This window comes from Oxyura jamaicensis, chromosome 2, assembly GCF_011077185.1.
Source record: "Oxyura jamaicensis isolate SHBP4307 breed ruddy duck chromosome 2, BPBGC_Ojam_1.0, whole genome shotgun sequence".
NCBI lineage: Eukaryota > Metazoa > Chordata > Aves > Anseriformes > Anatidae > Oxyura > Oxyura jamaicensis.
Genome location: NC_048894.1, coordinates 9,889,879 through 9,902,920, shown reverse-complemented (window position 1 = coordinate 9,902,920; position 13,042 = coordinate 9,889,879). Strand labels below are relative to the sequence as shown.

At 36.6% G+C, this 13,042-nt stretch overlaps 1 protein-coding gene across 1 annotated transcript in view; it reads left to right on the top strand.

The window, feature by feature from the left end:
- Positions 1–13,042, top strand: part of PTPRN2 (protein tyrosine phosphatase receptor type N2) — a 641,705-nt gene that overhangs the window by 212,149 nt on the left and 416,514 nt on the right. The window contains exon 4 of the mRNA XM_035319523.1: positions 11,861–11,978. Within this exon, the coding sequence (XP_035175414.1) occupies positions 11,861–11,978 (118 nt within the window). The remainder of the gene's footprint in view (positions 1–11,860; positions 11,979–13,042) is intronic.

Below are 13,042 nucleotides of genomic sequence, written 5' to 3'. Positions count from 1 at the left end.
GATGATCAAAAATTATCTTTTTGAGGAACACTGAATACATTTAGATCTGAATACATCCTTTACAAATATAAAAGATTCAGGGGCATGCCCTAATACTGTGTATAGGAAAAAGAATCAAGCCTGAAAAACTGCTAAGTATAATGTAATGTGCAAAAGACAGTCTTCTGTGGTTGCCAGGACAGAATTACTCTGTTTTTATGTTTGAACCTTTGGCATTTAGTTAAGAAGTAATTGACAGAAGGAAGTATTTTATTTCCTATGTCATCTAACATTAGTAGAGTAAAATCTATAAATGTAGTTTATCATATATATAGAGAGAGAGAAGTCAATGGTGAGTAGGAATAGCAAATTAACAATAACTTGTTGAATTTGTGATGCCCCATGTTTATATTTTATTGACTATAGTAAGTAAAACAAATAAATCCCAGATTCCGGTTTACTCCTTGAAACAAGTAGTCATGAAGTGTAAAATAAAACAGTTTTTTCTCTAGGAAAAGAGAATATTCTTCTGTTTGCAGCTGCTAGCACAGTATGAGGTGGTGAGAACAGGGAACATGAGTTGAAGGCTAGATTTGTTGCAAGTAAATGAATGAAACAGGACGCTTTCAATTGTTTTTTCACTCATTGCTCTTTCCTTTCCAACATTTGTTCCTTTGGGGATGGTGATAGCAAACATTTTCTAGGCAGTTTGTCTTGATGGGCTACATATTGGGGACCCAAACCACAAGCATTTTGTAGTGAGAGAAGGACAGTTCTTTGTGTTTCCAGTCTCCAGTACTAGAAACAGCTAAGGAGGACTTCATGGAGCTCTTGGACACCTTAACTCTCAAATACCTTTACAGGGACATTTGTTCAGAATTTCATTACTAAGGAGCAGTGATCTGGTCAATGAAACACAGGTCTTACATTAAATAACAATATGTTTTAAAAATATGTGCAATAGCTTGCTTTTTACTTTGCATCTTTTGTTGTGAATTAGCTTAAACTGCTATCACAGCAATCAGATTAATTGCTGCAGGTTTCATCTGTCACGACTATTATAAACAGAGGGTAGCACTGCTGATAATGAAGGCTGCATTACATTTTCCAGTGTTATTTATATGTGCCTGTTGGAGTAGTTTGTAGACGAATAGAATAATCAATATTCCCTTCTTATTACGTTTACACCTCTCTTAAAAAAGAATTAATATGCAGGTTTTGTTTTCTTAACGTGGGAGAAAAATGCATGTGACATTTAACCAGGGTGCCCTGAGGAAGTGGAAAATAAGGCACATGAATGTTCCACCACATCAAAGGTATGGTAATAGGTAGTACTCAATTATCTAGAAATATATCACTACTTCTTAATGCTAGCAGCCACTGATCAGAAGACTTATCTTCTGTAACAATACTAAGTGAAAGAGATAAATACGAGCTACACCACCAATGTTTTTGAAATGCTTTAATGTTATTGCTGTTTCACTTCATTGTTTGCTCCAAAGGAGTTTTGCTGCTTTGTATGCCATTCAGAACTGCTGATGGACAAATTTCTGGAATTAATGGTATTTTTGAAAACGCATTCACTTTCTTGATTGTGGTTGCTAGTCCTTAAATAGTGGAAATACACACCGAAGTGAAGAAAAAAAGCAACTACCTGCTGCTCAGTTAATGACACATCACCACAGCTCCTGGTGGACCCCATTTTTCACACCACTTCTTGTTTACGACAGTGCAGCTCTGTGGTACCTGAAGGAGCTCGCAACATACTGTACAACGTTAACCCCTGAAATTGTGCTGTGGTATATTTTGCAGATAGAGAAGTGAGTCACACAGTTTGTGTCACGTCACAAGTTGAAGGGCGGATTGGAAAGAAGGCAAAGGCTGTCAGTTCCCTGAAGTGTGTGCTAGTGGTCTCTGGTGGGTGCCAGCACCATGTGGCTCCCAGCAGCTCCAGGCTATGTCTCAAAGCCCAGACCTTGCCCAGAGCAAGTTCCCTCTAGTTCTTACAGAGCACAGTGCAATTAATGGTAGAACCTGGTGGTATAATAGTGGAGATACTTCCGGATACCCAGGTTAAGATTAGAACATGCAAAGGAAAAACTTAAAATAAATGAGGTAAAATGGCTCCCAAGAAAGTTAAGACTGTTATATTCCCACTGTGTGTTTCAAGTCAGGGTTATTTCATCATGGCATGTTTGCTTTATTTTATTTTTTTTTGATTTTTTTTAAATGTGTACTGGGTCTGGCTGGGATGTTAACTTTCCCTGCAGCAGCCCATACAGTGCTGCGCTCTGCACTTGTAGCTAGAACAGCAGTGGTATCACACCGGTGTTGTGTCTGCTGCTGAGAAGTGCTGGCACAGCATCAGGACTCTCTCTGACCCTCCTAGGGGGTGGGCAAAAAAGTGAGAAAGAAACATCAGCAGGGCAGCTGACCTAAACCAACCAAAGGGATATTCCATACCATATGATGTCACACTCAGCAATAAAAGGTGGAAAAAGGAAGAAGAGGGGAGGGGTGGGCTCTCGTTGAGAAAATGTCTGTCCTCCTCCTGAACACCGGCTACGTGCGTTGAGGCCCTGCTTCAAGGATGTGGTCAAGCATCGCTCATTTGTGGGAAGTAGAGAGTAATTTCTTTGCTCTGCACTTCCACATAGCCTTTACTTGTTTTGTTTTGTTATTCCCTTTCCCCCTCCCTCTTCCCCTTTCCCTTTTTTCCCTTTAGTTGAATTGTTTAATTAATGATAATATTTCCTTAATCATATTTTTTTTTCTCTTTAATTAAATTATCCTTATCTCAACCCGTGAGTTGTTCTTTCCTTTACTTCTTCCCCTCCTCATCTGAGGAGGGGGAGTGAGAGAGAGGTTGTGGTGTTCAGCTGCCTAGCATGGTAAAACCACCACATTATACATTATGTCAGAGTTTCCAGTAACTGTCATTTAAATTTAGATTTATACAGTTGTATATATAGTTGTACATATGTATACATATAATTAGTATACAAGATTATTAGAAGAAAAAAATGATGAAGCTTTTTGAAGTAATGTATTGTGAATGGACATTAGCTAGAACTGTGCTCATAAAGACTGAAATTTTAGGGACTTTTAGTTCATATCTGATTGGTCTAGCTCTTCCACTGTAAATATTTTAGTTAATCTGAAAACTTATTTAAAAAATCACTCAGAGATTCAACAAAATTGCACTTAACTATTGGCATTGTGATAATATCAAATCACAGCTCATAAGCACTGCACATTTTAGGTATTAAGAGATCATCCCAAAAGGCAGTAAAGGAGCTAGAAGGAGCCAGAAATCAAAGTACATGCATCTGACAGAGCACTGGTGTGAATCTGTGAATCAGCACTACATGAATTATCCAAAAATGTTATTAAAACGCACTGAGGTATTAACCGTGTGAAACAAGGGAGGGAAAATGTACATCAGGTACTAAACCACGTTGGTCAGAGCTTCTTATCCCAAACCTTTTTCATTGTTGGCTAAAATAAGTTAAGTAATCTCATTTTTACCCATGGACATCAGCTAGATACATGGGCAGAGACTGCTCCTTAGCTGCCATATGGTACAGTAATTTGTTAAAAGTAACTGGCTTGTAAATCAGAGGCCTAAGGTGCTCAGGCCAAAAATGCCTAAATTAAAACATTTCCCATGTACAGTACAGTGTATTGTATCCTCCGGTTCATTTGTTGGAAGGTCTAAACCCACAAAGTTTACATGCACAAGAGAATAGAAAAGAAGATAATTCAAATAGTTTTCAGGCTGAAAATGCCACGTTGCCTTTCTGAGTTTCACAAACCCACATAGGGTTCATTTCTATACTCAGGGTGAATTCAAAATGAAACCTGAGGAACATTAATCAGCTTTTTTGGGGAGCAGTGTGACCTGCAGATTGCTTGTCTTTGCTTCAGGCAAGCCAAGTTGGCTAACGCGCTGTCCTGGAAACCCCCCGGCTTTCAGCCACCAAGGTCTTTGCAAGGTTCCTGAGGGAATCCTAACTTCTTCAACTGCTCTGTTTTTATTAATAACAATACCAACACTAACAATTATTGTTATTGCTGTTGTTATTGCTGTAGCAAGAGGCTGTACAAATGCATGCAATATATGACCTCCTCCTGGAGGAATTTGCAGTCCAGGAGAAATGACTTAAAAGTGAAAAATGGAGGATAAAATTTCACACAAACTATATAGAGTTATGGAATTTTCTTCTGCCCGTCATTTAAAATTATCAAAGATTTATCTTTTTCTCCTTTAATTTGCCTTGGTCTTGATAGAGGATGACGTGTGGTGAGTAGGAGAGTGAAGGCTCTTGCTAGAGAAAATGTTTCAAGTATGCATGACTTTACTGTTATACCCCATGAATATACTGCAGAAGCCTTTAGTCTGGTTCATGCTAATATTTCCTCCATACTGTTATACAATGATCTGTGTATTGGTCTTAAAGGCATATCAGAACCAAATGCCAAGATGCATTTGCAGCTGCAGACATCGCTGTAGTGCCCAATGTTGCACTCCCGTATATTGACTTTACATGTGCAATTGCGAGCTCTCATCTGACAGCCAAAAATTGATTTTTCACAAACATCAGTGAGCGTTCAGCGGCTACATGAAATGGGGGTGAGAACCACTGTGTGGATCTGAAAGAACAGTTCTGCTCTGAGGCATTTAAAAATACATGAAGAACTGCAGATCTGAGATGAATTTGCTAATATATGTGTAACCTGTATAGCCACGTAATTTTCTATACTTATTTAAGTGCCAGGACATTTCTGACCAATTCTGCCTTGTTACAAGTGATGTTTTAATTCCCACATTGAAAGCACTTCAAAAGTCCTTTCCCAGGAACTGTATTTTTCATGACAGTAAGGCTGTCACCCTACTGCTAGCATGAAATGAAATGGATAAAATGAAATGGGAAATAGGGCTGCTGATTTTATATGCATTGTTAACTACTATTTGGACAATATCTCCACTCTTAGCATTGTATGGTCTAGTATTACAACCAATTTCCACATATGAAAAAGATATTGCATTATGAGATGGGTGAATGGAAATTTAGAGTGGTGTAAGGCATCTTGTAAAGGAATAATAATAAGAAAGAAAAAGGAAGGAGAAAGGAATAGCAAAAAAGAAAACAATATTTTAACAGAAAAAAGGAAAGATCACTGATATCTAATAGCAGTCTGCAGAGGATGAATATGGTAAAGGCAGCTGTTTCACTGTGTAGGGCTAGAGTCAAGCTTTGTGGGTAAATCTGGAATATTCACGTGTGCTTTGATGTGCTTGTCAGCTAGCCCAGGTGGGTTCAAAGCTCACTGAAACAAGCAAAGCAGGCTCATCGTTATTTCAGCATTGTGATTTTGGGTGTGTGCATGTGAATGTTTCAAGGAGTTCATGGAAACTCCTTGGACAAACATTATTGAGGAAATGTTGGCATAGTCCAGGGGCAGAAGGGAATGGAGGAATAGAAGGTGCACCTCTACTCACCCTATATTAAATTTTTTTTTTTTTTTTTTTTTTAAGTATGTCACAGCCCAGACATCATAGAGAGCCATTCAAGTTAAAGATGTAGCTGACTATGAATTAATTCTAGGTTGAACATTAATATAAAATTGTAACCATGAAAGAAGTTCTCTTCCTAAAATTATTTTCTGTGAACAAAACCATCTGCTTTCAAAGTTGAGGGTCATCAGTTTGTGAAGAGGATTATATGACATAGTGGATAGTGTGGGATTTATGTCAAGGATTGCAAAGTCCTTTTCATGTATCCATTCTGTTTTAGTTTTTGGAAAGTAGCCTATTCTCGTTGGAAGTTAGATGACATATTTTACATTATCATATTATTGTTTTATTACTACCAGCTCTAGTGGCAGAAAAATCTTATGTAACACTTAGAAACTTTATCTTGTATAAACCAATTATTTGTAGCTGTCTACAAGAGATGAAATAAAGGTAAGGAAACATTGCATACTGAGTCCTGTGAGAGTATTTTATAATCTTCTTGGCAAATGAAGCACTCATTTGGCTTTTTCAAATAATAGAAATTCCAAAAAACTGAAGAGAAAAGCCTTCCCTCTACCTTCTGGGATAGTTACTTAGAGTAAATTAAAATCAGGGCTGTAAGAAGATCATGCTAGTAATTTAATTCTACGGAGATTATCACTTTTATGTATAATAAAACAATATATGAAAATTTGAAACTGTAATCCTTAGGCAGCCCTTTCATCTGTTCTTTCAAGTGAAAGCTTTTTGCCTTGTGAGTGTGAGTGAATTGCTGCTGAATTCAGCGACTGAAATTCTTGAATATTATAGAGAAACTCCCACTAGAAGCTCCAAAAGAGGGCAAAAAACTCAGCAGTGCAAACCTGGTATTCAGCACTACTGCAGGGGGAAAGGGAAGGAAACAGCAACAACAAAAAAATAGTTTATAGTGAAAGCTGGTAGTGACCTTTACTGTGCAGAGGTGGGTTCACCTTCTCTATTATTATTTTTGCCATTAACCTACTGTTGCAACTTGTATCGCAAAATTGCTTTCAGAAGTATTTCTATTTTTCATTTACTGCAACAGCATACATCAAGATTTTATCTTTGGTCTGCATCCTTAGTTAGAAAAAAAACTATAATTGAAAGAATGAATTTTAATACGCACACCAACCTCAGTATTAAAGCTGCAGTTTTGTCTTAGCCCTGAAATGTGAGCATTACTGGGCATGTCCTTGAGATCTGAAAATGGAGGTCTGGGATGAGAACAAGTGCAGATCCTCTAGAGGATGTGGAAAGACAGCCTGCAGAAAACCACGTCTATACGTTGACCTGTCTGTTGTGAAAGCAGGGAAGAAAGCCAATCATTCCCAATTCTGCAGACATTCTGACAGCTCAAGTAGGCATTAACAATTTGCAACACATGGCATGGGGGGTGAAAATCTCTGAGCTCTACAACTGAGAGTTTCTTGGCTGAAATGTAGTAGCAGTTGAAAACTGCTGTAGTAGCCCAGAGAAAAACCTATTTTATTTATTTATTTAACTGCACAAGGACAAAATGGATAATAAAACCAAAAAGTGGAAACAAAATAATGTCACAATTGAAAAATAATAATATGTTCTGGCTTCAAATGTGAATACTTCTGAGGTTTTTTGGCCTTTTTATATGGGGATTTTCCTGACAAAGAAGGATCAGGTTTGAGTATATAGGTTTCTGCCAATATATAATAATCTCCTGTCACTTTGAATGGACTTGATATGTAAAAGTCATTTTGTTGCCAAAATATTGATGCAGAACTAATCATTTTGGATTTGAAATGGCACGAGAGCTGGAAGAGCCTCATCATGTTAGGCTGTCAGGCACAGGTCTCATTGAAAGTGCCCGCAGATCCCTGTGCAGCCTGAGCATTCTTACCCAGGCTGGCTGCTTGGGAGTACAAACAGGAAGATTTGCATGGCCAAATCCTCAGGTGCTGAGAGCTGCTAGTGCTGCAAAGGAGTTACATCAAATTCTACTGATGGACAGTAACTTTGCTAAGTTAAAAAAACAAACAAACAAACAAACAAACAAAAACATGCTGTCATTTTGTTCATTTTCTTGCCTAGGCATTTGAAGGAATGAAGATTTTTTGTATCAGTAATTTTGTTTGTATCACTAACTCTGAATTAGATTAAGCTAAGAGGGAGAAGTAGCAGATGAGTGTTTTCTACAGTTCCTAATTAATTTGCAGGCACTAAAGATGTGGTCAGGTACATAAGGAGAGGCATAAGTTGCTCTAAGATGAAAAACAGACTCAAAAACACAGGAAAGGATGCCATCATGTAGAAAAAATCAACAGCCAGGAAAAGTAAAGACATATTTGAATATTGATTATTTTTATATATATCTCTGTAATTGATATATTGGCAAAGCCAATGAAGCAAGTTAAAAATGAAATTGTATGATACATGTGAAAAAAACTTTGACTTTACTTTTGGAGGCAGAAGCTAGCACTATCTTTGCCAATGTGAATTTGTGAAAACTGTTTTCTTCACTATTTAACACTGCTTGCTTTCAATTTGATTTCAATTAATAAAATGATTATTAGACTCTCCATTGACATAGCGTTGAACATAACGGGGACCTAGACAATATTAATTTAATAATTATTTTTATACTTTTGGGTAATTATAGTCATTGTGCAGTGGAAAGAAAAGATCCAGGGAGATCCCTGATGATAATAAGGAAAGACCAGATAATATCTGGAGTAATTTCATTGGCTTTGATGTGCAGGTTGGGATTTATAAAGGTATTCATGTCTTGTATTTGCTGCCTCTACATGATCACAAATTTTTCACAGACATTGGGGTTACAGAATTTCAATTTAAAAAACAAGAAAATAATTCAACTTTGGGCTATGTCACCAAGAAGGGTTATTACTTGTGGGTAAGTTAACCTATAGCTTTTTTTTTTTTTTTTTTTTTTTTTTTTTTCATGGGGACTCACAGCCATCAGTGTTGTTGAGCTGAGAGCAATTTTGTATCTGCATCACTTCAGTGGCCAGCAGCCTCCTTCTCTTGCTCACGCCTCAGCATTGTCCGCTTGTGAGAACTCACAGGTAGGACGTGCAGGTGCGTAGCGGTGCGGGGGTTCATAAGGCTGGGTGTCCCCCCATACCGCTCCCCGTTAGTGACGTGGAGGTAATGTGTGTACAAGACCACCACTGTGATCCTGCTCAGCCAGTGAAGACAAATTGTTATAATTGGGTAGTGAGCCAGGAGCGGGTGCTAGGTGTGATGCTGATGACAAAGGGGACAGGAAATCACCATATGGCATCATGTGCTTCTTCCCAACCTTAATTTTGATTGCAGCTGTCAGTGTAGTATTAGAATTCTTGAATGCTCCATTCTATTGAGCTCTGTGTGTGGGAGAGATTTTTTATTTTTTTATTTTTTTTTTGTACCTGAAACAATGCTGGAAAATGATCGGCATAAGGTTGGCTTTAGAAACATGGCAGTTCTGGAGATAGTTGCATAAGGAGCAGCAATGCTCACCAATCGCAGAGGGGAGATTTCCTTGAACTAGATGATTTTGCATGCATTTTTCATCCATGTGTTGTTCTGACTCTTATCTGAGTTAGAAGTGTTGGGAGATACAGTTGAGAAGGCAAAATCCCTTAATTGTAGCTTCTTAAACTCTGTAATAAATACTGTGTTTTTCTTTCATCTGTTTGCTCTCTTTTAATGCCACAGTTATGTTCTTTTTCAGCGTTAAGTACTGTTTGCTTGTACTGGTTGGAAGTGCAGTCTGAGAAAATGTTAAAATTGTGCATCAGGAAAAAGAAAGTATGCCCAAGTTAACAAAAGACACAGTTATGACTAGTGAGAATTGGGATTGAAATATTTTGCTGTTCTTTTTTACCCAAAACATTCTTTCATGGAGACATAAAGACCTACCTAACTATTGACACCTCTGTCTGCTCCTAAATATATTGCTCAGGATTGAGAGAGATTAATTTCCTGTCTTTATGCAGATACTGCAGATGAATTCTTTCATTCTTTAATTTCAACAGAACTCTTGAGACTGGCTCTGTGTGTTTTTCTTCAAACTTTTCAGTAATTACTGAGTAATCTTTAATATTTAATAGGGCTAGTATTGGCTTAGAGTTGCAAGGTGTAACTGTAGTGATTTTGGAAACATAGTTCACTGACTAGTAGTTTTATAGCTATTCTAATTATATATATATGTGTGTTTATATATGTATGTACTTTACCTGAACTTCTTTGTTGCACTTCTAAATTTGAATGTTATCACATTTTTTTTCTCTTGGATGAATTTATAACATTATAAAAAATGTATAATGCTAGGCAACAGTGGAGTAAAGTCAAATATACATATATATATATGTGTATATATATATATAAACCTCCATGTAAAAATAATTTTAATAACACAACACCAAAATAATCATAGGTGCGTGGTGATTCATTTTTGTGTATTCACATAAGAACTTGTTCTGAGCAGGCTTAGATTGAGATTTGTGAACTGATTTGAATCCATCCACTTACATGGCACATTTGAAAAAGGTGAGATTTGCATTTGAAAAGGATGAATCAGGTCTAAAAATATCTTGGAGATTCTTCCCCCTCCCAAGGGTCTGGAATCATCTACTGTAGCCATTAACATCTGACATGATTTCAGGTGAAGTATTTCCTCAATAAACTTGAGTAACATTTTTATTAAAGAAAACAATAAAAAGGAACAAAAACAGGTGTCAAAGAACTTTTTTGTTTGCTAAATCCGATGCATACTTTCACTGGTTCTAACTTGTGTATTATTATTTTCATTACTGGAAAAAAAAAAAAAAATGAAGTTTGTGTTGCAGTACACTTGAATCTTTCCAAAATGGGGACATTTTTCCTCTAAAACTCGTCTAAATCCCAGACAACTGCACAGTCTGAAATACTTCCTTGGCCTGTTTAATCTTACACCCAACTTCACGGAATCATAGAATCATTAAGGTAGGAAGACCTTCACTGAGGCTGAAAATTTGATAAATTTTGAAGTTATTTTACTTCTGCATGCTCACAGGTGTCTCCTCTGGCGGAATGGACAAATTTCCTGTTTAAGCTTCTTTTTTAAATCCAGGCTTAAGTAAAAAGAGAATGAACACCACCTTAATATCCTGGAAAAATCTGAAGAATATAACCCTTTTTTTAATAGCCCACTGGATAAAGCACTCATCCAAGAAGTGAAATGGCCAAGTTCTTGGTTCTGCTGAGACTGATGATGCTTTAGCTGCATCCTAAGAGAGTGCCTATACCAACACTTCTGTTGTTGACTGTGAATGGTGCTGAAGTTTATAGCTGTGCATGAAATAGTGACTGAGCCTGAAATTCCCCTTCTGAGGCTAGCAACCAGATGCATCCCTTCCCATCTGCAGCTAGAGAGGATTTTTCTTTAGGCAGTTTCTTACAGGAAGATATTAGCAGGATCACCAAATCTGGAACTTTTATTAATATTCATTCGGGGGTTTTGTGGTGGTTTATTGCACGTGGCGTAAAAGCAGAAATTCTCTGCAATTATGTGATATTTAGTTATTAGATAATTACAGAGAATTGCATGGGCAAGTTCTATGAACTGAAGAGTTACTGCAACATCTAAAATCTACAAATCAGATAACAATTATGTCTGGAGTTGTATCATTATTATAATTACCATGGGATTGGCAGTGAATGTAATTAATAAAGAAATCACTGGAATTTGCCTTCATAGTTGCACTTCCCCCTTGCTGTAAAGTTCTTTGTCACAACATTTAAGTATAAAGATAACATGAATTGACCTCCACGTGGTTTAGATTAAAACGCAAAGTACTTATTTCCTCCTTAATAGTGTAAAAGTTTTATGGAGAGAGAGAAGAGAAAGGGCAATGTGGTGTAAACGAGGGAGAAGTAATGGAATCACCTGTAGGAAGCAACTATTCAATGAGTACTAGCATCCAGTTTTAAAACCCTCTGCCTTTTAATAGCTAGCTGTTGAGATAACTTCTCCACAGCTATTTCCAAATATATATATATATATATATATATATTAATATATATGTAAAAGCTTATTTGTAACTAGCTAAAATTCTGTTAGGAATCAGGTCTCTTTCAAAATCTCATTATGTCGTCTATTGTCTTCCTTGCCTTTTAGAAAAAGTTTGGATAATAAAATTTCTTACAGGAGAGAGGAAACTGTAGTTGTAGTTCACTATTGGATTCACATTGAATAAAGCTGTTTTTTTGTTTGGTAGTTTTTTTATATTGTTAATATAGGACATACTATTGACAAACTTTAAAGTTACTAACCAGTGTTTTGCTTCTTCATTTATTTGTTTGTTTCTCTTTTTCATTATTTATCAGGTTTTACCTGGAAAGATGATTATACACAGCATGTTATTGGTCAGGAACTGTCAAACATTCACAAAATCCACAACAGACACCCTGATATATTTGTATCTGAAGCATCTGACACAGGAAGGTAAGTCTTCAACAATGTTTTTGCATGGTAGCTTTTGGGGAGGTTTGCAAATGATGAGAAACAGATTGGTTCTGAAGCTGAATTAAATACATCACTAAAATACTGTGTAGGTGACAAAAGGAAACCAGTTGTACAACAGTACTGCAAACATGGTTAGGAAAACAGCAGATAGAATGAATTAAAACCCTCAGTTCTGTTCTTATGATTATCATCAGATTAAGGAAATATATCTTCTGTTAATTTAAGTGTCAGAAATCCAAATGTCAGGTCTTTTATCCAGTTCATGCGGTATCTAGTCTCAGTTCAGCCATCTGTGCTTATGAATGGCTTAAAAAGGCTTGCTTGTACAGTACCTCATCCACAGTAAACATTTTATTCAGGAATAAGCCAATAAAAACAAACCAAATGAATAAAAATGAGATTCTGGGCAACCATTAATGTCTTCAAACTCTTATTCTTCCAATACAAAGTTGTAACTGAAGGAAGATTCTTGCAAGATCTTATGGCAGAAAAGGTTGGGACATTTCTACCTGTACTTTACATTAGAGAAGCCCTTTTCCTTGTGGCTTGATAGATACCGAGGGGCAATTTAGCAGTTATTGAGGGCAAGAAGACACAGCATCTGTAATTGTATAGAAAAGTATGGATGTTTTACCTGTAATGTCATCTTCTTATACAGACACGTATAAATTTACTCTTTTACCTGTTATATTATGCCCCTACAGCCTTTAAGTGCAACCCAATCATGCAGCCACCCAGAAGGAAATTTAAAAATGCATACAATTTTAGGAAATGTTAAAAATGAGGAATGTGGCTTTCTCCTACATAGTTTTATGAAAAACAATTTCAAAATCAGTGAAATTCATGGCAACTTCTTTTTGCTAGAAAACTTTCTTCATAGTGGAACAAAGCTCAAGCTTCTAGCTTCAGTGGCAATAAATTGGTTGTTGGATCTTCATATACTGCAAAGAAGATGAAAACATTTCTGTGCTAGAATACTCTTTTCATGGAAAAAAAAAAAAAAAAAAAAAAGCTCTGTAATTGAAAATGCCCAGCAGCTTCAT